Source organism: Mobula birostris, chromosome 16, assembly GCF_030028105.1.
Source record: "Mobula birostris isolate sMobBir1 chromosome 16, sMobBir1.hap1, whole genome shotgun sequence".
Lineage (NCBI taxonomy): Eukaryota > Metazoa > Chordata > Chondrichthyes > Myliobatiformes > Myliobatidae > Mobula > Mobula birostris.
The window spans coordinates 56,325,013-56,351,806 of NC_092385.1; the positions used below are offsets into that span (position 1 = coordinate 56,325,013).

General features: G+C 43.2%; 1 protein-coding gene across 5 annotated transcripts in view; it reads left to right on the forward strand.

The window, feature by feature from the left end:
• The window catches only part of srgap3 (SLIT-ROBO Rho GTPase activating protein 3), a 301,106-nt gene that overhangs the window by 129,599 nt on the left and 144,713 nt on the right, over positions 1-26,794 (forward strand). For all 5 annotated transcript variants that reach the window (XM_072280674.1, XM_072280676.1, XM_072280675.1 and 2 more), the window contains exon 3: positions 6,305-6,467. In XM_072280674.1, coding sequence (XP_072136775.1) covers positions 6,305-6,467 — 163 coding nt within the window. The remainder of the gene's footprint in view (positions 1-6,304; positions 6,468-26,794) is intronic.

Consider the following 26,794-nt stretch of genomic DNA (forward strand, 5'->3'; position numbering starts at 1 on the left):
CATGACCTTTCTGAACCCCTCTGCAACTTTTGAAGATATCCTCCATGATATGCCTTCTACTTTGCCTAACTCAATGGCTGCCTTTACACACATTGTCAAAACCAAAACACAATTGGCCATGGCTTCTCCTTAGAGTGAGAGGCAATTGGCTAGTGAGTAACACACATCAAAGTTGCTGGTGAACGCAGCAGGCCAAGCAGCATCTCTAGGAAGAGGTACAGTCGACTTTTCGGGCCAAGACCCTTCCTCAGGACTAACTAGTAAGAGATTTGAAAGTGGGAGGGGGAGGGGGAGATCCAAAATGATAGGAGAATGCAGGAGGGGGAGGGATGGAGCCAAGAGCTGGACAGGTGATTGGCAAAAGGGATATGAGAGGATCCAGGAACAGGAGGCCCAGGGAGAAGGAAAAACCTGTCCAGCTCTTGGCTCCATCTCTCCCCCTCCTGTCTTCTCCTATCATTTTGGATCTCCCCCTCCCCCCCCACTTTCATACCTCTTACTAGCTCTTCCTTTAGTTAGTCCTGACGAAGGGTCTCGGCCCGAAACGTCGACTGTACCTCTTCCTAGATATACTGCCTGGCCTGCTGTGTTCACCAGCAACTTTGATGTGTGTTGCTTGAATTTTCAGCACCTGCAGAATTCCTCGCGTTTACGGCTAGTGAGCGTTTAGTTGGTGAGGTAGTGAAGGTATTGGAGAAAATCCTAAGGGATGTGATTTATCTAAATTTGGAAATTAGCAGGGCTACCTGGGAATCGCCATTGTGACTGTGTGGAGCAAATCATGATTTAACTGAGCTTTTAAAGAATCGTGAGGGTAGGGCAGTGGACATGATTTTAAAAGGTTGCACGTGGTAGGCTAGTCCAGAAGATTAAGGCACATGTGATCTATGGTGAGATGGCTAACTGCATTCAAAATTGGCTTTGTGGCAGGTGACAGAAGGTAGTGTAGAATGAAGTCTAAACAGTGATGTATCCCTTATTATTTGTGATGTAAATAAATTGGATGTGAATGTAAGAAGTTTATGGATAACATGAAGTTGTTAGAGCATTGTGGAGAGCAAAGAAGCCTATATGAAACTACAGCAGTACAAATGCTCAGCGGCCATTTTATCAGGTCCAGGAGTGGAACCCGGTGTGTTCTTTTGCTGCGATAGTCCATCCACTTCAAGGTCCAACATGTTGTGCATTCAGAGATGCTCTTCTGCACACCATTGTTGTAATACATGGATATTTGAGTTACTGTCACCTTCTTGTCAGCTTGATCCAGTCTGCTCATTCTGCTCTGACCTCTCTCAAGCCTTGACAAGCCTCTTTCACCCAGAGAATTGCCGCTCACTGGATGTGTTTTTTTTTGTTTTTCACAGCATTCTCTATAACCTCCAGAGACTGTTGTGCATGTAAATCCCATGAAATCAGTGGTTTCTGAGATACTCAAACCACCCTGTCTGGCACGAACAATCACTTCGTGGTGAAAATCACTTCGATCACATTTCTTCCCCATTCTGATGTTTGGTGTGAACAACAACTGAACCTTTTGACCATGTCTGCCTGCTTTTATGCATTGATTTGCTGCCACATTTTTGACTGATTCCATGTTTGCATTAACAAGCAGGTGTTCAGGTGGACCAAATGAAGTGACCGCTGAGCATAGGGTAAACGTAAATTGGGCAGAAAACTGGCAGATGGAATTTAATCCCAATAAATGTAGATGATACACTTTGCAAAGTTATACAGTGAAAGGACAATTACAGTAGGTGGTGAGAACTTTCAACGACCTTTTCCTCAGGGTCCATGGTTTCCACTGGTTATGCCTCTGTGAGACACCTTGGAACATTTCTACTTTGCGTGAAGGCAAGTCTCTGAGGGAGTGGTCCATCTGAACAATTGTAAACAGTGGAATGTAAATCTGCGATCTGGTCCGTCAAGTTCATTCTCCAACTCTAACAATATGGAAAATGACTGATATCTTAAGTCCGCTATGGATCTGTGAAATATGGTGTTACTTCTAATCATAGTAAAGGCTAATTGACCAGATCACGTGAGTGTAATGATGGGCTCTGTCCTACTGTTGTAATACATGGTTATTATAATACACCGTGAAAGACAACTACTTCATCAATTCATATCAATCACACTTCCTAGATCGGAAAAGAAGTTTGGAAGTACATATTCAACAGACACAACTGTCCTGTTAGGTCACAGGTTCAATCTGGCTGATACATTGCTAGCTTATGTAATCACTTCAGTAGCTATAAGCTAACTACTGTAAGAGAAGTTGCTTTGACTACTTACAACTTGCATTAATAAGCTAGAAAGGTCACCTGTGGCAGACCTGAGTTTATAACAGACAGTAAGTGTGCTTCATTTGCTTTCTTCATCATACACATCACAAGATGCATGATAATAGATAATAGGTGCAGGAGTAGACCATTCAGCCCTTCGAGCCAGCACCACCATTCACTGTGATCATGGCTGATCATCCACAATCAGTACCCCGTTCCTGCCTTCTCCCCATATTCCTTAACTCTGCTATCATTAAGACCTCTATCTAACTCTTTCTTGAAAGCATCCAGAGAATTGGCCTCCACTGCCTTCTGAGGCAGAGCATTCCACAGATCCACAACTCCCTGTGTGAAAAAGTTTTTCCTCAACTCCGTTCTAAATTGCCTACCTCTTATTCTCAAACTGTGGCCTCTGGTTCTGGACTCCCCCAACATCGGGAACATGTTTCCTGCCTCTAGTGTGTCCAATCCCTTAATAATCTTATAAGTTTCAATCAGATCCCCTTTCGTCCTTCTAAATTCCAGTGTGTACAAGCCTAGTCGCTCCAATCTTTCAACATATGACAGTCCCGCCATCCCGGGAATTAACCTCGTGAACCTCCGCTGCACTCCCTCAATAGCAAGAATGTCCTTCCTCAAATTTGGAGACCAAAACTGTACACAATACTCCAGATGTGGTCTCACCAGGGCTCTGTACAACTGCAGAAGGACCTCTTTGCTCCTATACTCAACTCCCCTTGTTATGAAGGCCAACATGCCATTAGCTTTCTTCACTGCCTGCTGTGCCTGCATGCTTACTTTCAGTTACTGATGAACAAGGACACCAAGATCTCATTGTACTCCCCCTTTTCCTAACTTGACACCATTCAAATAGTAATCTGCCTTCCTGTTCTTGCCACCAAAGTGGATAACCTCACATTTAACCGCATTAAACTGCATCTGCCCACTCACCCAACCTGTCCAAGTCATCCTGCATTTTCTCAACATCCTCCGCACATTTCACACTGCCACCCAGCTTTGTGTCATCTGCAAATTTGCTAATATTACTTCTAATCCCTTCATCTAAATCATTAATGTATATTGTAAATAGCTGTGGTCCCAGTACCGAGCCTTGCGGTACCCCACTAGTCACCGCCTGGCATTCTGAAAGGGACCTGTTAATCCCTACTCTTTGTTTCCTGTCTGCCAACCAATTTTCAATCCATGTCAGTACCCTACTCCCAATACCATGTGCTCTAATTTTGCCCACTAATCTCCTATGTGGGACCTTATCGAAGGCTTTCTGAAAGTCCAGGTACATTACATCCACTGGCTCCCCCTTGTCCATTTTCATAGTTACATCCTCAAAAAATTCTAGAAGATTAGTCAAGCACGATTTCCCCTTCGTAAATCCATGCTGACTCAGACCGATCCTGTTACTGCTATCCAAATGTGCTGTTATTTCATCCTTTATAATTGACTCCAGCATGATGGACAATGGAGGATTGTCTTCAGGACCTGGGAAGGTGAGCTGTTTGGAGGCAGGAGCAGAGACTCCTGAACCTCTGCATCTGGTTCACATTTCACTGGAGCCAGGAATGGTTGATGGGAAAACATAAAAGAAGCTTTCCTGTCTATCCAACCTAGGGTGATATAATGTGTTGAACTATCTGTACAACTCTAACCTTACCAAACTCGGCAATGAAACACTACAGATCACATCTCGCACTACCATGGACTCGTCTTCCATTGTGCCTTTGTGTGTTTTTTTGCTTTTTTCATATTTTAAGGTCAAAGTAAATTTATTATCAAAGTAGGTATATGTCACCATATACTACCTTGATGTTCATTTTCTTGCAGGCATTTACAGGAAAACTAAGACATACAATAGAATAAATACAAAACTACACACAAAGGCTGACAAACAACCAATGTGCAAAAGAAAACAAACTGCAAATAAGAGAAAGTAAATAAATAATATCGAGAGCATGAGTTGTAAAGTCCTAGATAGTGAATCATACGTTATGGAATCAGTTCCAAGTCAAGGTGAATTAAGTTATCCACTTTAGTTCAGGAGCCTGATAGCTGTAGGGGATAACTGTTCCTGAACCGAAGGCTCCTGTACCCCCTTCCCAATGGCAACAGCAAGAAGAGAGCACGGCCTGGATGATGGCAGTCCTTGATGCCGGGTGCTGCTTTCCTGTGGCATCACTCCTTGTCAGTGTGCTCAATGGTGAGAAGGGATCTTCTGTGATGGGCTGAGCCATATCGACGACTCTGTACAGGTTTTTCCATTCCTGGGTGTTGGTGTTTCCATACCAGGTTTTGATGCACAGACAGGATACTGTGCATCTGTAGACGTTTGTCAAAGTTTTCGATGACCTGCTGAATCTGTACAAGCCGTGCGGTGGATTGTCTGTATAGTTTATGTTCTGTGTGTTGTCCATACCTACATGTCCGTCATGCTGCTGAAAGTATGTTTGGACCTCACCGTACTTGTACACATGACAAGAAATTTGACTTGACTTGCGGACAGAACTTTAATCTCACAAATGTTTGACTTTGGGGTGGGTAACACCAGGACCTTGATGCTGACCTCTGACATGCTACACAACATCCTACAACCTTGCTGGGTCTTGCACTGCCTTTGCATCCAGGCAGCTTTCTCAGCTGCATTGAAACATGCAGCCGGTAATGGATGAGCTGTGTCAGAGTTGGAGCCTGTTCAGAATGATTAACCAGACATACAGAGGAATGACAGGTATTCGTCAGAATGACAAGAGAAGTGTAAGTAACGCTGAGATCTCTTGGCGTGCTGGAAATCGTGATTGCAGTCAGTCTTTGACAGGTATATAGAAGTATCAGTCTTTTATAGTCTCTGATACTGGTTAACTTACCTTTCCAGGCCATCCTGCTTTAAAATCAAAGGCAACATCTTTCAAACACCCAGGAATTAATATGAGTGCTGAAGGGAGTAGGCAAAGTTAAATAGCCTGCATTGTTCACAATATCTTATATTTCCTTCTGATGGCATTAATGTTTAACAATGAGCTATGACTTCAAAACCTGCAAACCGTGTTTGATGTTCACCTATCTGCAGTGTGAACCTTATCTATTTCCGACAAGTCTCACCAATAAAGTTAATGGCAATAATCTACTCCCACATCCATATTTATTAACCCCGTTTTTCAGCTGGGTGTTTGACTGTGGGTCTGTGAGGTATTATCTGTCTTTCCCTGCTTTGCATTCATATAAAAGGAACTACAGTAGCTACTTAAAAAAAGGTTAATAAAAATGTATATTGATAAGAAAAATGGGCATGTAAATAAAGAACTAATATAGCACCAGAGTACTAAGGAAGAGTTAAAAATACTTACTTATTAATCAGAATTAAAATTAGATTTATTATAATTGACATATCTACTAAAATTTGTTGCTTTCTGCCAGCAGTACAATGCAAGACATAAAATTATTGGAATTATTTAGTGACAGAAATAAATAAGGAATACAAAGGATGAATAGTGAGTTCATGGATTCAGAGATCTGATGGTGGAGGGGAAGAAGCTGCTTTTAAAACTTTCAATATGGAGCTTAAGGCTCCTGTACCTCCGCCCCGATGATGGTCAGGTGAAGAGTGTATTTTCTAGATGGCGAGGGGCCTTTAAGGATAGATGCCACCTTCTTGAGGTGCTACCTCTTGAAGAGTTCCTCGATGGCGGAAAAGGTTGTTCCCGTGATGAAGCTGACTGAGTCTGCAACTTCTGTGGCCTCTTGCAGTGGTGTTAATTTTTTTTAATGCAGCCAGTAGGCAAAGGATTTTTGTTTAATTTGCTTTTAATCTAGACCCTGGGTCATTACGAACTTGAGGGAGTTCTGCACTGTTGCGTGTGGGGACAGGTATGCTTTCTCATGGAGGTGCCTTTGCCTGTTCAGCTGACAATCGTTTCATGCAGAAAGGGAGGGTATGTGAGATTTACTTCAACTCCAAGGGAAGTGTTGAGTGAAATGAGCATTAACACAGACTGTACCTCTTTAATTCCCAGGAAAGACCAACATCTACTGTCACCTGTGAACTGCTGGTACCTGGTCCTCAATCAGACACGACGAGAGAGCAAGGACCATGCCACACTCAACGACATATACACCAACAACATCATCGTCCGCCTAACGCAGATCAGCGAGGACGTAATTCGGCTCTTTAAAAAGGTCAGTTTATTCATTTGACAACTAAAAGAATACCTGCAGGTGCTGAAAATCTGAGGTAAAAATCAGAAAGGGTTGGAAACATTCACGAGGTCAAGCAGTGTCTGTGAAGGGAGCAACAGAGTTAATGTTTCAGGTCTATGAGTTTCTGTCTGTATCTCCAGCAGTTTTTGTTTTCACTGCCGTTCAAGCAGATAATAGATAAAAGTACAAGACATATTATATAAACACAAGTGATTCTGCAAATACTGGAAATTCAGAGCAACATGCACAAAATGCTGGAGGAGCTCAGCAGGTCAGACAGCGTCAATGGAGAGGAATGAACATTTGATGACTCAGGCTGAGATGAAGGGTCTCAGCCTGAAATATCGACTGTTTATTCCTCTCCATTGATGCTATATAGTAATTTGGCTTATCAGCTTCTACGAAAGTTCCTTGAGACTGAAAGGAGCCCACGTCCAAACTGAGAAGGCCTGAGTTTCTACTCCCACGTGGTGCAACCGCACACAGTGATAGATGGTCCTGCAAGCATGGTGGTGACACCTTGAGGCCAGGGCATAAAACAACTGGCCCTGTCTGAGTTACTCTGGCCGTCAAGGGACGTGTCTCTGGAACCTCAGTGACGCATTGCAAGCGAAAGAGGAGGAGCGTTTGGCAGCTTTGGGCCCGTGCTGCCTGGAATCTAGAAGAATGTGGGAGGATCTCATTGAAACCTACCAAATGTTGAAAGGACTAGAGAGGGTGGATGTGGAGAGGATGTTTCTGATAGTGGGGGGGTATCCAGAACTAGAGGGCACAGCCTCAAAACTGAGCAGCGACCTTCTAGAGCAAGGTAAGGAGGAGTTTTCTTAGCCAGAGAGCAGTGAATCTGTGGAATGCTGTGCCACAGACTGTGATGGAGGCCAAGTCCGTGGGTATATTTAAGGTGGAAGTTTTTAGTTTCCTGATCATTCAGGACATCAAAGGATATGGCAAGAAGGCAGGTGTGTGGTGTTGAGTGGGATTCGGGATCAGCCATGATGTAATGGTGAAGCAGACTCAATGGGCTGAATGGCCTAATTCTGCTCCAATGAATTATAGTCTTATAGTCTTATGGAAAGTCGTGATTTTCGCAGAACATGGCAATGCAGTTTAGTCACAAGAGGCCTGTGGTTGAACTATTGGGAGCCACAGCCTGCAGAACAATAGATTGACACCCATCAGCCATCATCTGCTGAGCTTCAACACTGTCAGGTATAACACCAACAAAACAAATCGCTGTTAAAGATAATCGGGAAGGATTAATCAAGCTTTTCTCAAGGTTGGGGGTTGGTATGTACCCATCTGAGGCTTTGGACGGGCTTGGAATCTGGCGCGGCTTGGTGTAATCAACAACACCAAGGGCCATGTTGAGGGATTAAATGACTCCTTCCTGGTCTAGAATTCACTCGAATGAAGGTGTGACTGGTCAGCTTGCATTGTAAACTGGTTTGGTGGTGTTGGGGGTGTTATACCCTCTGTTGTAGAAGGGTCCTGGGAGATTCCACTGCTACTGTAATAATAATAATAATAAGGCATCTGTTAGTCTTGCAAGACCATGGATTTGTGCCTGGAAAGTTTTCACTTTCCAGGACGCAGGCCTGGGCAAGGTTGTATGGAAGACCAGCAGCTGCCCATGCTGCAAGTCTCCCCTCTCCACGCCACCGATGTTGTCCAAGGGAAGGGCAAGGGCTGATACAGCTTGGCACCAGTGTCGTCGCAGAGCAATGTGTGGTTAAGTGCCTTGCTCAAGGACACAACACGTTGCCTCGGCTGGGGCTCGAACTCACGACCTTCAGGTTGCTAGTCCAATGCTTTAACCACTTGGCCACTGCTACTGTACTCAGCTGGTTAAGACCATAAGACATAGGAGCAGAATTAGGCCATTAACATGAACTAGCTCCAATCATATTCCAAGTCCCGTCAATGGTACGATCCCAATGATTAAGGAAAGTTATCAATAAGATTGAAAGAGTACAGAGAAAATTTACAAGGATGTTGCTGGGACTTGAGTTATTGAAAAAGGATAAAACATTATTCCCAAGAGCGTAGGAGATATACTGAGATATACAAAGGGGGGGAGAATCAAGAACTAGAGGGCATAGGTTTAACATGAGGAGAAAGATTTAATCGGAACCTGAGGTGAAACTTGTTCACTCAGAGGGTGGTGTGTGCGTGGAAGTGGTTGAGCCAGATACATTAACAACATTTAAAAGACAGGGTCAAGGAAGGGAAAGTCTGTGGGACATGGGGCAAACGTGGGTAAATGGGACTAGATTAGATGGGCAGTTCGGTCAGCATCAGCATGTTGGGCTGAAGGGCCTCTATGCCTATCTCTCTCTCTGGATGCTTCCGCTGAGCTTTCTGGACCTGCTTGCTTGTGCTCATTTGCATCCATCAGTTGAAGCATCTCTGCTGCATGAGCCAACTGCAAGTTACAGCTATTTGTCAAAGAATATTGGCAGTTACCAAAGCTTTCTACAACTAATTATATTCCCAAAATGTAGAATCAATTATAATTTTAAATGTCGGATCTTGGTTTAAAATAATGTCATGGGTTCTTTTGCAAGGTCAGTAGTGGATTTGTTTTAAATTAAAGTTCAAAATTCAAAAGTTCAAAATAAATTCATTATCAAAGTACATATATGTCACCATATACTATCCTGAGATTCATTTTCTTGCGGGTATTCACAAAAAATACAAAGAAACACAAGAAAATCAATGAAAGATTCCACACAACAAAAAAGTGCAAACAGGCAATGTGCAAAAGACAACAAAATGTGCTAATACAGTACAAAAAAGGAAAAAAATAACAAGTTTTCGTAATAAGTTAATAAGTAATAAATATTGAGAACATGAGTTGCAGAGTCCTTGAAAGTGAGTCCATAGTTTGTGGATATTCCCACTATCCAAATTGTTGACATACAATGTGAAAAGAATCAGTTCCAACACTGACCCCTGCAAAACACCACTAGTCACCAAAAGCCAACCAGAAGAGATTCCGGTTATTCCCAATCTTTCTGTCCTGCCAGTCAGCCAGTGCTGTATCCACACTAGTATATTTCCTATTGTTTAGCAGCCTCATGTGAGGCACCATGTCACAGGCCTTCAGGAAATCCAAGTAAATAACATCCACTGACTCTCCTTTGTCAATCCTGCTTGTTATTTCTTCAAAGAATTCCAACAGATTTGTCAAGCAAGATTCCCCCCCTTAAGGAAACCATGCTGATTTGGGACTATTTTATCATGTGCCTCCAAGTAGCCCGAAACCTCTTCCTTCGTAATGAACTCCAACAAGTCAGGCTAACTAGCTTATAATTTCCAGTCTTTTACCTCCCTCCCTTCTGAAAGAATGTAATGATATTTGTAATTTTCCACTCTTCCAAAAGCATTCCAGAATCGAGTAATTCTTGAACAATCATTACTAATGCCGCACCCTCTCCCCCGCAATCTTTTCGCCTACCTCTTTCCGACCCCATGGGTATAGTCCATCCGATCCAGTTGACTTACCTACTTTCAGACCTTCCAGCTTCCCAAGCACCTTCTCCTTAGTAATAGCAACTGAATTGAATTGAATTGACTTTATTACTTGCATCCTTCATATACATGAGGAGTAAAAATCTTTATAAGTCTCTGTTCAAATGTGCAATGTGCAATTTTAGTAGTTTATAATAAATATTATGTACGACAGGATAGTCAATATAACATAGAAATACAGTTGTGTCAGCATGAATTAATCAGTCTGATGACCTGGTGGAAGAAACTGTCCCGGAGCCTGCTGGTCCTGGCTTTTATGCTGTGGTACCACTTCCTGGATGGTATCAGCTGGAACAGTTTGTAGTTGGGGTGACTCGGATCCCCAATAATTTTTTTTTAGATTAGATTATGAGGACACTCAGTCCTCGTTTATTGTCATTTAGAAATGCACGCATTAAAAAATGATACAACGTTCCTCCAGAATGATATCACAAGAAAACACAGGACAAACCAAGACTAAAACTGACAAAACCACATAATTGTAACATATAGTTACAACAGTGCAAAGCAATACCATAATTTATAAAGCGCCCAACCATGGGCAAGGTAAAAAAAAAAGTCTCAAAGTCCCGATAAACTCATCATCCCATGCAGGCAGCAGAAGGGAGAAACTCTCCCTGCCATGAACCTCCAAGCGCCGCCAACTTGCCGATGCAGCACCATTGGAAGCACCCGACCACAGCGGACTCCGAGTCCGTCCGAAAACTTCAAGCCTCCGACCAGCCCCTCCGACACAGCCTCTCCAAACACCATCCTCTGCCGAACGCTTCGACCCTACCCCGGCCGCCGAGCAACAGGCAAAGCCAAGGATTCGGGACCTTCTCCTCCGGAGATTCTGGACCACACAGTAGCAGCAGCAACGAAGCAGGCATTTCAGAAGTTTCACCAGATGTTCCTCCATGTTCTCACATCCGTCTCCATCAAATCAGGATTGTGCACGGCACCCTACTTGACAAATAACAGACATCACCACCGGAGTGGCCGCTGCGAGCTGCATCGTACCGCCATCTTCTCCTCCCGCCATTTTCAGGCCCTTTTTACACCCCTGTCTTTGTAAGTGTCCTGAATAGTAGGAAGTTTACATCCACAGATGCGGTGGGCTGTCCGCACCACCCTCTGCAGAGTCCTGCGATTGAGGGGAGTACAGTTCCCATACCAGGCAGTGATGCAGCCAGTCAGGATGCTCTCAGTCATGCTCCTGTAGAAGAGAAGAAAGTACTCGCTTCTCTGGCCTGACAATGTATTGGAAACTGAAGCCTTTTGCAAGGAGTTGCATTTCTAACAGAGAGGTGAGGAGATGGCTTGGTTTGAGTTTGCAACTCTTGCTGAAAAGATTCTTGTGGAACAAGGTCTTCTGCTATTCAAGTGGCCATTCTTCACGTGCAATGTGAAGTTGAGCTCAGTCAAAGCTCCAAATAGTCCTGCACCCTGCCCCGCCAGGCTGTTTCAACAAAACCACAACAAGCTTCTGCCATTTCTCCTCAGATATCTGCACACAAATGCCAGCACTGTTTATATTACCATGTCACCCTCCTCAATCATGCAGTGTATCTGTCCCTGATATGCTTCTAGAACATTCTCATTTTTCCCTATAACTGTATTCCCGAGCTTCCCGATGAGGAGCACATCCGGGATTTGCCGCCGACAGCATTCTGACTGGTGCCTCACCATCTGGTATGGAGGGACCACTGCACTGGATCAGAACAAACTGCACACGGCGTAAACTCAGTCTTCTCCATTGTGAGCACTAATCTCCCTGACATCAAGAGCACTTTTAAAAGACAATGCCTCAAATATAGATATATCAGCACATAGAAATCTAGATATACTCTATAGTACAAACCTCCAAGCGGACCACAACCTTGTCAAGGGGTTTGGCAGCTTACTTAACTCAATGACCCAGAGAGCTGTGTCGGCTGGAGTCAGGGCTTTATGCTTTGGATCTTGGTAGGGTGACCCATGCCAAACAGGTCAAAGGGTAGAGTCCAGACTAAGAGTGTTCCACTGGTGCTCTTGGTTCAGGGGCTTCAGCTCAGAGCTAACAACCCTGACTAGTCAAAAACAAAATTGTCACGGAAATAGCATTGAAGAATCCTTCTCTATCTGTGTACTATGGTACAGACAGACCTTCAGTACTGCCCTAAATGGAAGCAGCCTAACAGGCAGTAAAGAAGTAAGTATATAGAAAATGCACTCTGCATATACACACAGTATATGTAATCGTAATTTATGGTATATTTTATGTACTGCTGCCAGAAAACAGCAAGTTTCTCATAATTTGTCAGTGATAATAAACCTGATTCTGATTCTGACAGCAGGGGAAGTGGAGAAGCATAGAGAGGGAAAAATAATGAGGAAATATTCCTCGCAGTGATCTAAGTGGCAGATCTTTATCTCTGAACACAAAAATCAGCCCAGGGCCATCAGCAATCTTTCCACATCTGTAACACAATGAATGAGCCAGCTTGCTTTCAACTGCTGCACTCTTTGTTCCCATTTTTCTGCTTGTTATTTTTTGCACAGATGACAAACGCCATTAGAACAAAAGCACCATCAGGGTCCCCGTTAAGATCGTTACTTTCTCCCTCGAATAATGGCCTATGTTAAATATTTCAAATTAATTCCTTAAACTTGCATCGCCACCAGAATTCTTTGCTGACAAGCTTTTATGCAGCAGTTCGAGCTGCTTGGTGTGACTGATCCAAGTTTGACTGCATGAATGAAGCCCTGTGGGGACTGATATGTGGCTAGCAGATGAATTTCAACACAGAAAAACAGGGAGATGTCACGTTTGGTATGAAAACAGAACACAAGGAAACAGGAGCAAGAATAAAGCACTTGGCCCTTCGAGCGTATAAGATGATAGGAGGCATAGATGAGGTTTAAGGTTCAAAGTAAATTTATTATCAAGGTACATGTATGTCACCATATAATGCCCTGAGATTCGTTTGCTTGCAGGCATTCATAGTAAATACAAAGAAACATAAGAGAACCAATGAAAATCTACACAAAAGATGGACCAACAGCCAATGTGTAAAAGACAACTAGCTGTGCAAATGCAAAAAGGAAAAAAAACAAACAAAATAGTAATAATAAAATAATTAGCAATACATATTGAGAATATGAGATGATGAGTCCTTGAAAATGTATACAGGTGTCCCCCGCTTTTCGAACGTTCACTTTACAAAACCTCACTGTTACGAAAGACCTAAATTAGTACCCTGTTTTCGCTATCAGAAGGTGTTTTCACTGTTATGAAAAAAAATTCAGCGCGCGATAAAAGGCAGAGCGCGCCCCGAGCAGTCGCTCTCCCCCGGATTGGGAACTGCTTTGCTTTAACACGTGCCTGTGAGCAGCCATTTGCAAGATGAGTTCTATCGGAAAAGCCTGAAAGAGCTCATAAGGGTGTTACAGTTACGGTAAAACTAGACATAATTAAGCGTTTTGATCGTGGTGAACGAAGTAAGGACAACGTGAGTTTGGCTTGTGGAAGCTGACGAACACGATGTTGAAGAAGTTTTGGCATCCCATCACCAAGAACTGACAGATGAAGAGCTGATGCAATTGGAAAAAATAAGGTTAACAATCGAAACTGAATGAGTGATGATAAAGTACGACTTTAATTTTGAAAGGGTACATCGGTTAGGAGATATTTGCAGAATGGTTTGAGTCCTTATTAAAGAACTGTGTGATAGAAAAATGCGCGAGGCTCAGCAGTCAAGCAAGCCTTCCACATCAGCCACAGCAGATGACGAACCTCAACCTTCGACATCGAGGCGGGCAGTCATAGGAGAAGATGAGCTGCCTGCCCTGATTGACGATGAGATGACACCCCTGTGTCCCACCACCCCAGCTCCCAGGACACGGACAGATACCAATTCGCGGAAAATGCAACAGTAGCGGGACGCACACAACACATCTTTAAGAAAAAAGCCCAAATATACATGCTAATTAATTAGGTGCCGCCTAGCACGTAATTGTCGGCCCAGATCAGTGCCAATGCAATCAGCAATCGCCTCTGATCTGCGCCGACATTTACGTGCTGGGCAGCACCTAATTAATTAGCATGTTTATTTCGGCTTTTTTCTTAAAGATGTGCTGTGTGCCTCCCAGCTACCCCTGCGTGCTTCGCAGCAATATATCAGTCAGCGGCCTGGAGGGTGGGGGCCACTGCACCACCCAGCCTGCGACGACTCAGTCTAACACACCATCATCAGTGTGCTTGGCGCTGTTTTCCCAATTCCAGTAAGTGATACTACACTGTACATACATTATTTCTACTTTATATAGACTGTGTGTTTTTACGTGTTATTTGGTAGATTTGGCAGCTTCATAGTTTAAAGGTTACTGGAGAGGGCATTTATGCCAACAGCGCTTGCGTGAGATTTTCTGCCGAGAGCACTTGCGTGAGATTTTTGCTACGGAGATCTGAGCAGGCAATCGTTGTACAGAAGTATTTCTACTTTATATAAGCTGTGTATTTATCATATCATTCCTGCTTTTACTATATGTTACTGTTATTTTAGGTTTTATGTGTTATTTGGCATGATTTGGTAGGTTATTTTTGGGTCTGTGAACGCTCACAAAATTTTCCCATTTAAATAAATGGTAATTGCTTCTTCGCCTTACAACATTTCGGCTTACGAACCGTTCCATAGGAATGCTCTACCTTCGGATGGCGGGGGAAACCTGTATATAGGTTGTAGAAACAATTCAGTGTTGGGGGTAAGGGAAATTCAGTGGATTTATCTCCTCTGTTGCATGTCGCACCAGCAGATTTTTCATACATGTAAATGTATGTGGCGAATAAAGTTGATCTGTGAACTTCTTTCTAAGTGAACTTCTGTGAACTTCTTTCCAAATTCATGTTTGGAAATCTTACATACCTTATGTTAAAAAGAAATGATAACACAAGAATGTTATTTAGGAATAACCCTGAAATTCTTGCAATCAATTGGCACAGGATGTTTCTTGAAGAGAGAAGGATGATGTAACAGAGCGTTGTGGCAGAATAAGTAAAATGTAAGGGATTCCAAAACACAGATACAATTCCTATAAACTAAAAAGACAGTATAATAAATTGCACACAAATGAATCATCTGTGGCAGAAACTGAAATAATGGATTCTCGTTCACCCTGTGTTACTTTCATATTTCTTCTTGCTATTCCTTACCCCATTCCAAATAAGCCTGAGCTGCTCTCTATATTTATATCTTTTTTCTACCACTTGGGTGACTTCACACATTTAAGATATTATAACAATTCCTCAGATATCCTTTTAATGCAAATGGTTTAAAAGCATTTTTTGGAGACATAGATCTTAGTTAGCTACCATTAACACTGTAAAGCTAACATAAAACTCCTAACTATAATCACATCAGTCATTGATATGCTAAATGATATTTTCCATCTGTTCTACAAGCTTCCTTAAACTAAGCAATTTAAGAGTCAGTTTGTCTATTTGAAACAACCCAAATTCAACAACTCATTGTCTTATAATCTACCCTTGAGCAATAAGACAGGATGCTGTGAGCTAACATCTTCTTTTACACAGAGAGTGCATCTGCAAAATACAGAGCTTGTTTGCAAAGGTGTTCTATAGAGAGTATTTTTAACTTCAAGCTGATTACTGCGTCCCTTTACATTTTCAGAACTGAAGACTGCCTTCCTTTTAGGACCAGAAACTAAACAATCTCTTAGTTTGAAGTTTAGATACAACTGTTTTTGATCTTACAATTGGCAGCAGTGTTTAGAAAGCAAGCTAATCCAAAAATCAAGGAAGAAGCCACCTGGCCTAGAAGTGAATATCCATCACAGACGTTGGTGACCACGGTTTTCCATATAGATCTATCCCCCGTTCTTTGGATGACTTCCATTTCCTCGATGTGTAGCCACCTGGCTAGGCTTTTGATGTACATAAGCCCAGGTCTTCCTCTGCGTTTGCTTCCCTTGATCTTTCCAGAGAGTATGAGTTTTTCTAGTTCATCTTTCCGCATGGTGCGTCCTGGGGATCTGAGTTGTATTTCTCTTGTTGTTGGTATGAGTGATCTAACTGCTTGGGCTCTTCTGAGAACTTCTTCATTTGATGTGTGGGTGGTCCATGATATTTTTAACATTCTCCTGTAGAACCATAATTCAGCTGCTTCTAATCTCTTTTCCATTGCTGGAGAAATGGTCCAGCATTCACTTACGTAAGTCAGGATAGAATAAATGTAGCACTGCAGTATTCTGTTTTTAGTGTACGTGCTCAACTTTCTGTCTGTTAATATGGTCTTCATTTTTTGGAAAGCTTCTTTTGCCATTGATCTTCTGTATTTGATATCTGTGTCGCACCTGCCATCACTTGTTATTAGGCTGCCAAGATATCTGAATTTGTTGACTTGTTTGATGTTTGTATTTCCGATCTTGATCACACATTGTGGGATGTTTGTCTTTCTGGAGATGACCATGCTTTCTGTCTTCTTGGTGTTGATTGAGAGGCCTCTGCGATTACTTTCTGCTGCCACTATAGTGAGTAATTCTTGAAGTTTTGTTTCTGAGTCGGCTATCAGCATATCTGGTGTTATTTATATTATGGCCTCCAATTGTGAATCCTTTGATGTCTTTGTTACTTCTCGAGATATTTTCACACTACAGGATGAATAAGTCTGGCGAAAAGACACAACCTTGCCTGACTCCTCTCATGATATTCACATACTCACTCATTTCTCCTTCTATTCTGATGGATGCTGTCTGGTCCCAGCATAAGTTTCTTAAGAAACGTATATCTTTCCCATCTATGTCAAGATCTTGAAGCATTTCCAGAAGATCTTGCTGTCTGACAGCATCAAAAGCTTTTGTATAGTCGATGAAACATAGGTAGATGTCTTTTTGTACCTGGATGGCTCGTTCACAGATCATCCATAAATTATGCTTAACTTGAGAACAGTTGACAATGTTTATAGCAAAGATTCAAGATTCAAAATTGTTTAATATCATTTCCTGTACATGCATGCAAAGGAGAATGAAATAATTGTAACTCCAGATCTAATACAGCATATAAAAACACACTAAAATAATGTACATTACGATAATGTACATTACAATAATGTACATTACTCTGTACAGAAAATAGCTTATATACATTGATTATATGTACATAAAGCTACAAAACACAGTTGGGCAGAATCGCCAACAACAGCGCATCCTTTCCCGATGAGATTAACGCATTCTATGCATGTTTCAAATGGACAGGATCGGAATATCACCCACCCATCCTGACAGCTCCATGCAGCTGAGCTCACAATCATAAGATCAGACTCATGCAAAAGACCTGGCCCAGATGGTGTTCCTGACTGTTCCTTAGATCTTGCACATATCAACTGGTGAGGGTACTTACAGGCATTTTTAACCTCTCCCTGCTTCAATCTGAGAGAAACCACTGTCATCCTAACCCCTAACAAACACAAAGTAATGTGCCTTAATGACTACTGCCCAGTGACTCTGACGCAAGCCAACGCAAACTGTTTAAAAAACCTGGTCAGGACAAGCATCAACTCCAATCTCCCAAGCAACTTTGACCACTGCAATTCGCCTACGACTGCTGATGTCACCTTCCTGACATTAAACTTCCCTCTGGAACATCTGGACAGTAACGGCACCATCATACCGTAATCAGTAAGGATAGGCAGCAACACCTCTGCCACAATTATCCTCAATAGTGACACCCACAAAGCTGCTCTATCCCTCTCCTAAACACTTCCAACTTCATGGCCAGATTCTGCTCCATCTACAATTTGCAGATGGCATGACATCATGCCAAACTTTCCCTCAAATTCAGCAGCATTAAAGAGCCAAACTGCACTGCACTTGCTCTGTACTGTAACACTTTATTCTGCATTCTGTTGTTGTTTTACCTTGTACTACCTGAATGGACTGTTGAAATGAGTTGCTCTGTAAAACCACAATAAGACCATAAGGCATAGGAGATTAATTAGGCCATTTGGCCCATTGAGTCTGCTTTACTATTTGATCATGGCTGATTTGTTATTCCTCTCAACTGCATTCTCCTTGTAACCTTTGACCCCCAACCACCCCCCCCCCAAACAGAGAGTATGCAAGACAAATTTTTCACTGTATGTTGGTATTGTGACACTTTCCCAATAAATTAATGACCACTCCCTCCCCTTTAACAAGGAGCCTCAATATTAGGAATGCTGTGAAAATGGTGACTCACACTGACACTAATTTGTGCACACCCCCCCCCTCTGCTCGCAATCCTCCAGCATCGCCTGGTCTAACAGCACCTATGTTTTAAAATCCTATTCTTTGTTTTCACATGCTCCCACAGTCTCAACTCCTCGTTTGACTCCCCCCAGATCCGGGAGTGAAGGATATTGAGGAGCAACTGAGTTATAAGACCATAAGACATAGGAGCAGAATTAGGCCATTTGGCCCATTGAGTCTGCTCCACCATTTCATCATGGATGATGCATTTTCCCTCTAAGAACTCTTCTCCCTGTATCCCTTCATGCCCTGACTAATCATGAATCTTATCAACCTGTTCCTTAAATATACCCAGTGACTTGGCCTCCACAGCTACCTGTGGCAACAAATTCCATGGATTCACCACATTCTAGCTAAAGAAATTCTACATCTTCTCCATTCTAAATGGGCATCCCTCTATTCTGAGGCTGTGTCCTCTGTTCTTAGACTCCCCCAGCATAGGAGACATCCTCTCCACATTCACTCTATCAAAGCAATAGGTTTCATTCTTCTGAATTCCAGTGAGTACAGGCCCAGAGCCATCAAATGCTCCTTGTATGATAAGCCTTTCAATCCTGGAATCATTTTTGTGTACTTCCTTTGAACCCTCTCGAATGTCAGCACGTCTTTTCTTAGATAAGGGGCCCAAAACTGCTCACAATACTCTAGATGAGACCTCACCAGTGCCTTACAAAGCCTCAGCATTACATCCTTGCTTTTATATTCTCGTCCTCCAGAAATGAATGTTAAGTAAAAATTGCATTCGCCTCCCTCGCCACCGAATCAACCTTCAAATTAACATTTAGGGAATCTTGCACAAGGACTCCCATGTCCAGAAGCACTTCAGATTTTTGAATTTTCTCTCCATTTATTTCTTCTACCAAATTGCATGACCACACACTTCTTGATACTGTATTCCATCTGCCCATTCTCCTAATCTAAGTCCTTCTGTAGCCTCTCTGCTTCCTCAAAACTACCTGCCCCTTCACCCATCATCATATTATCCACAAATTTGGCCACAAAGCCATCAATTCTGTCACCCAAATCATTGATATATAACCTAAAAAGAAGCGGTCCCAACTCAGACCTCTGTGAACACCACTAGTCACCGTCAGCCAAACAGAAAAGTCTCCCTTTTTTCCCACTCTTTGCCTCCTGCCAACCAGCCAATGCTTCATCCATGTTAGTATCTTTCCTGTAATACAATAGACTCTTAACTAGTTACGCAGCCTGATGTGTGGCGCCTTGTCAAAGGCCTTCCAAAAATCCAAGTACACAACTGATTCTCTTTTGTCTATCCTGCTCATTGTTTCTTCAAGGAATTCCAACAGACCTGTCAGGCAAGATTTTTCCTGAAAGAAACAATGCCGACTATGGCCTATTTCATCATGTGCCTCCAAGTACCTTGAACCCACATCCTTAACAATCAACTCCATCATCTTCCCAACCACTAAGAGCAGACTAACTGGCCTATAATTTCCTTTCTTCTGCTTCTTCTGAAGGGTGGAGTGACAATTGCAATTTTCTATTCCTATGGAAACATTCCAGAATCTATTGTTTCTTGAAAGATTGTTACTAATTCCTCCATTATCTCTTCAGCCACTTCTGTCAGAACATTTCAGAAGAATCTAAACAAGCACTTGAATCAGCAGGGTACAGAAGACCACGGGCCAGATATAGGCAAATGGGGTTAGTATAGGGAGGTACTTGATGGGCCAGGGTGGCTTGGTAGTGTAGCGGTTAGCATGACACTCTACAGTGCCAGTGACACAAGTTCAATAAAGCAACTGTCTATAAGGAGTTTCTGCTTTCCCCTTGTGACCACATGGATTTCCTGGGGGTGCCCTGGTTTCCTCACACATTCTAAAGCTGTGTGGGTGAGAGGTAGTATGTTGTGGGCATGCTATGTTGGCACCAGAAGCATGGCGACACTTGCAGACTGTCCCCGATACATCAGCCTGTGTTGGTCATTGACACAAAAAGACACACTTCACTGTATGTTTTGATGTACATGTGACAAATAAAGCTGATCTTTAAAATGGCCTGTTTCAATACTGCAAGACTCTGTGACTCTCCACCCTTCCTATTCTGGACTCCTGCACCTCTTTTATTCCCCCCTCTCAGTGGCAGCAGTATCTATAGTCTCCTTGAGCCCAAGTCCTGGAACCTCTTCCTTAGCGTCTCTCTCTTGGCTTTCTCCCCCTCCTCTAATGCTTTTGTCTATTTGGCCAGATGTTGACCTTCTTCCTAGCCTTACCAGATCATTTCTCTTCTGAGAATCCCTGCCATTATTCACGAAATCACTTTATAAATATAAAGTAGTAAACACCAGAGATTTTGCAGATGCCGGTAATCAGGGGCCCACTTCGTCAAGACCACCATTTTAGTAATATTTCCTATTCCCATTCCAATATGTTGGTCCATAGCCTGCTCTACTGTCACGATGAGGCCACTCTCACGTTGGAGGAGAAATACCTCATTTTCTGTCTAGGTAGCCTCCAACCTGATGTAATTAACCCAGTAATTTCTCCACCCTCCCCTTGTTTTCTTTTTTCATTCTCTATTCTGTCTCCCCTCTTACCCCATCCATTCCCCTCACCTGCCTATCATCTCCCTCTGGTACTCCTCCTTCCCTTTCTCCCATGGACCATGCTCCTCTCCTATCAGATTCCTTCTTCTTCACTCCTTTACTTCATTCACCTATCACCTCCCAGCTTCTTACTTCAATACCTCCCTCCCCCACCCCCATACCTTCTCTCTCATCTGGTTTGACCTTCGACCTGCCAACTTGCACTCCATCCCCTCCCCACCTTCTTATTCTGGTGTTCTCCCCACTTCCTTTCCAGCCCTGATGGAAGATCTCAGATTTCTTATTCCCCTTCATAGATGCTGCCCGACCTGCTGAGTTCCCCCAAGTTTTTGTTTGTTACCACAAATGCAAGGTGATGTCACACCGACACGACAAAAACCAGATGGGATTGCTTTGACCGTGTGGGCTCAGATCTGCCACTGGTACATAATACAGTGTCTCACCTCACCTGTGGCCAACCATACAATGTATTTTTAGTTCCCTCTGCTTGCTTCATTTGGACCCGATTATCTGGCTCATGAGCTGGAGAAAGCAACCTATTGATCTTACATTGTGTTTTAAAGTGTAAAATTCAATATGAGAATCAATTTGTACTTCAGACTGTAATGGCAACCTTCCAGACAGCAAACTCTATCTCTCCCTTGAGCCAACTTGCTGTAAAAGTCTTTTGGCCACTGACTGCTGCAATATTCTATTTTTATGAGAAGGTTCCCTCTGGTGCCTCTCCTCCACTCTCTTCCATGGTCCTCTGTCTTCTCCGATCAGATGGCTTCTTCTTCAGCCCTTTGGTTTTTCCACTCATTACCTCCCAGCTTCCCACTTCACTTAAAATTCTGTTTTTACCTGTATACAAACTATCAGGTAGTAGAAGACAGTGAACGACCGAACTGCCCAGACCTGCGGGTATCTCATCCCATCCATGTACTGAGCTCAGGTCACCGTTACTGCCTGGGAGGGAGGGAGGGAGGGAACATCAACTCAGACCATGAGAGGCCTGTGTTGGGCATTTTCATGCCTTACTAGGTGCAGATTGGAAGTCCAGTCCTTGCACAGACACTAGAGCAATGTGTGGTTAAGTGCCTTGCTCAAGGACACAAACACGCTGCCACATCACTAGACGAGAGTTGCCTGGCTGGGCCTTAAAGACACAGATCCTTAGCGTGTGCTTAGTTTTGATCTCATTGAAAGTATATGTAGGTATTACAAACCCAGTAGTGACTTAAAATGCTGGGTTAGGCAGCATCTATGGAGAGAAAAGAACAATCAACGTTTTGGCTCAAGATCATTCATCTGGAATGAAAAAGAGAGGGGAGATAGTCAGAATGAAAAGGTGGAGAGATAGGTTGGAGCAAGAGCTGCAAGTTGAAAGGAAGATTCAGGTGAGGAGGGTGGTGGGTGGATGGTTGGGGTGGGGATGTAGTAGAGTGGGAAAGGTGTCAGAATCTGGAAGGTGACAAAGGGCTGATCATGATGGAGAGGAAGGGAAAGGATGGAATAAAGGGAGGCAGGTGGAGAGGGGAATTAAAGGGAGGGAGTGTGTGAGTAATGAGCTGATGGACAGACCCAGTTGTCCCAGGTTGGATTCCTGGTCAGTATTGAACTCAGATTCAAATAGAGCCATGGAAACAGGTTCTCCAGCCCAGTTCATCCATGCAAAGTGTTGCCCAGTGAACTCATCCCATTTGCTCATGTTTTGCCCACAGCTCTCAAAACCCCTTCTTTCCATGTAGTTGTATGTCTGGGCCATGCAAACTCAGAGATCCCTGGTCTGAATCTTAGTCTGTGCTGAGCTTTAAGCAAATTCATTGCATGCCTTTTTGTTAATTCTTAATTAGAGATACAGTACAGTAATAGGCCCTTCTGGATGAGGAGACTGCACACCCTAATTACACCCATGTGACCAATTATCTGATTAACTCTTCAGTCGTTAGAATGTGGGAGGAAAATGGAGCATCTGGGGGAAAATCATATGATAACAGACAGAATGTACAAAGTCCTTACAGACAGCTGTGGGAATCGAACCCAGGTCACTGGCACCGGCACTGTAATAGCGTTATGCTAACCACAATGCTACCATGCTGAGAGTGGTCCCAGGGTCATTTCCTGATCTGTTCTGATCCCACTTGGTTTGTGCCAGGGATGGACAGATACAAAGGCCCCAGGTTCGATTCCTGGCCTGGCCTTCACTAGATGATAATAGGCTCTGTACATTCCTCCTTCACAGCCCCAGCGCTCTGACACCTCCTCTAGACCATGACCTCACCATTGAATATAAAGCCACTGTATCTCAGACAAATACCTCCATTCTTGCACCCGCCCTGGTTATGTTTGCTCTTAGTAAAGACAAACAACGTGGGTAAACACTAGAACATTTTATTTACAGAAAACAGCTTCAGCCATCACTGAGCGTGTGCGGCCAGCTCTCCCACATCATTTCCGGTTCCGGGTGAACCCATCGCATTGCTCACTGGGAACTGAAGTTCTTTATTATGTACACACATAATAACTCATCTCCCCCCTTTAAAGAAAAAAAAAGACATAGTACTATGCCCCCATAAACCTGCAAGGAAGAATAATTGTTTCCAACAAAGATATGGACATTCAAGTGTAATGAGCAAATAGAGTCCCTTATTCACTCATTAACTTTCAATCAGAATCTGTGGTGGTTTACTGATCCCTTTTGGTCTGCCATTTGTTTTCACAGATGAATTGCTTTCATTTGCTGCATCAATATTAGTGGCTTTTTGAGGACTCTGATCAACGTGTTCATTTCTTTCACATCCTTCTGCCAAGATCCTATCTGTTTGTCTCTGTTCTTTATCTTGCTGCATGACCATAATTCCCTCCATGTGCCCCACAATGGAGCTCTGGACTGCATCCATGTGATCAGTGGATGCTTGCATCAGTTCCAACTGATTCTGTCTCAATTCATAGAGCTCCTTCTCTTGACTGCTTATCATAGATAGCAACTCCTCCTGTTGGTTTATGTTCAACTGTTGCTGTGGTCTACCCATCCTCCTTTTTATTTTTCCTCATCAACTTCGGAGAGTAGCATGGAGATAGTTTTGATTTCTGGTCTTCAACTAGAAGTCAATGAAGAGGCAAATTTTGAACCAAAGCTGCATTATGTGGAAGCAAGACAGGCAACTTGTTCATTATGACCACTCTGTTCAGCACTGGCATCCTGACTGTCATGCTGGTGTAACTGGTATGGCGGTCTCTGGAAGGTGGGGTTCTTGGGCTTCTCTTGCCTAACTGTTGGTCATCATCCTTGGTCTGTGAAGCCACTGCAAAAACCCTTTCCATCAGGCTGAGCTTTTCACATGCACTCAGGCCTAATATTAGCCGTACTCACTTTTCAACAATCAGTAGCTGTGCCTGTAGGTGCTGCCCCTTGTGCTAGAAGGTTACTATACAGACTCCTTTTACTAGAACGTTCTCTCCAGTATAGCCGTCACCTTTAACTTCACTGGGTAAATCTTGCTCTTTACTGTAAGAGTTTTGTAATCATCCATGGACAACAGATTCACCTGGGCTCTAGTGTCAAGCTTGAATGGAATTACTGTCCCATTCACAGTCACTGGAACAATCCGTTCTGTTTTACCAGTGCCAGCAGTCTACAGAGAATCCACAAAGACTTCCTCCATTTCCTCAGCAACAATGTGCACCTTTCTCTTGGTAGTCCCAGCTTTGCAGCACTTTGCAAAATGATTTTTCTTCCCACAATTATTGCAGGACTTTCCATAAGTAGGACATGACATTGGAATGTGCCTACCTCTACATTTGCTGTTTGAGCCTACCTCTCTGTTTCGCTGTTGCTTTGGGAAATGACTTGTGCGCTGCTCCTGTGTTTTCACAGCATGCAGTGTGTGTGTGTGTGTGTGTCTGCCTTGTGCAGCTCCTTAGCTTGTGCACAAACTCTTCTGCCCTACACCTATCCACAGCCTTTCCCAGCATCAAATCCTTTTCATGGAGCAATCTTTCTCTGAGCCCATTATTGAAGTTCCGCAGACTATTTTGTCTCTAACCAGTGAGTCTCTCAAATCTCCACACTCACAGGACTTACTCAGTGTGTGAAGCTCAGCTAAGTATTGGTCAAAGCTAGCACCTCTTTTCCAATCACAGGGAAAAAAAAACATAACTTTCAAACGTGGTTTTTACTTAGGACAAAATGCTCCTCAAATTTTGTCATCAGAGTGTCCAACGTAAAGGCTGTCTCGTCAATTTGAAAGCTGTTAGAGATGTCTAAGGCATCTTCGCACAATTACATGTAGAAAAATAGATGCTTTCAATTTTTTCATCAGCCCCTCTGCCCTGCTAGCTGCTAAATATATATTGGATCGCTGTTTGAAACGTTTCCAGTTATCCATTAGATTGCTGGTAAACTCACAGGTGTCAGAGGACTTAGCTTGCCCATGATGGGAATTTTCGGCTTCTCACCTAAATTCCTTTGGGATTCCAGTGAACTGGGGAACGATGTGCTCTGTCGACATGCTGGCCATTCGACCTCGCTTGCTTCTAGCACCTTCCGCACTCACGTAGTCTTTCATTGCTCACTGGGAGCTGAAGTCTTTACTGTGTACACACATAATAACAGAGCCTCACACTCCTCTCATGGTGGTTACCTGCTGACTCCTGAAACAGTTAGAATCGGGTGAGAAGTGACACTATGGTGCCTTTGATATGTGAGTAGCCACAATACACAGATTAACAATAAATACTGATCTCCTGGTAGCAGAGCATGTTTGACACTTTCTGATCTATGGCCAATATTGTGCACTTGTGCACGACAGTGAAGTAATCCACTGCTCTGCCTTCTTTGTAACTGCATCAATATGTCAGGCCCAGGATTAAACTTCAGAAACGTTGACACCCAGGAACCTGAAACTGATCACCCGTTCCACTGGTGACCCCTCAGTGAGTACTGGTGTGTATTCCCTCGACTTCCCCTTCCTACAGCCAATTCCTTGGTATTAGTGATGTTGAATGAAGGGTTTTTGTTGCAACACCACACAACCACCTGATCTGTCTCACTGCAGTGTGCAATATCCTGTTGCTCTGTGCAATATCTTCACAGCATTAAGCCTCAGTGCTTCCATCTATCAAACCATGCTGCAAACTCTCCTCCTTAATTCGATCAGTAGACCTAGTATCCCTTAGGCTTGGCATTCAATCTGTATGAGGTGCTCTGCAGCCAATTCTCACCTGAACCATGTTGCGATATGGATAATGGATCTTGAAGTACAGGCAGGTTTGCGCCATTGCCTATTGTATTGGAGTTGGTTTATTATTGTCAGATGTAACGGATACAGTGAAAAGTATTTGCCTGCCTGCTATCCAGAAGATCCACACCTAAATCCTGCAAGGTGGTACTAAGGAGAACAGATGCCGAATATATTGTAGAGTACAGTTGCAGAAAAGATTACACACAGGGAGATAAATAAAGTGCAAGGGAAGTGATGAGGTAGGTTGGAAGATGTTGAGTTCATGCTTTAGCGTTTAAGTGTTCTGTTCCAAAATCCATTAACAGTGGGATAGAAGCACTGAGTTTGGTGGTACGTGCTTTCATAATTTCATTTTAGAACAGAGACGAGGAGGAATTTCTTTAGCCAGAGGGTGGCAAGATTCATTACCACAGATGGCTGTGGAGGCCAAGTCATTGGGTATATGTTTAGCTGATATTTAGCCAATTTAACTGCGACCCAGGGTAAAAAAAAATTGTGTCGAGGCTGAGAGCTGAAGACGAGCCGGTGTTCAACTCACTTCTCCATGTCAGCCAACATCCCCCACCTGAGCCTGTGTGGACTGCCTTGGTTTGCCCCGACGCCCTCTGTTTTCACTACTACCATTGGGCAGGAGGTACAGGAGTCTTGGGTCAATGCCACCAGGTTTGGGAGTAGTTGTTGCCCTGCAGCTATTGGGCTCCAAAACCAGCTACATT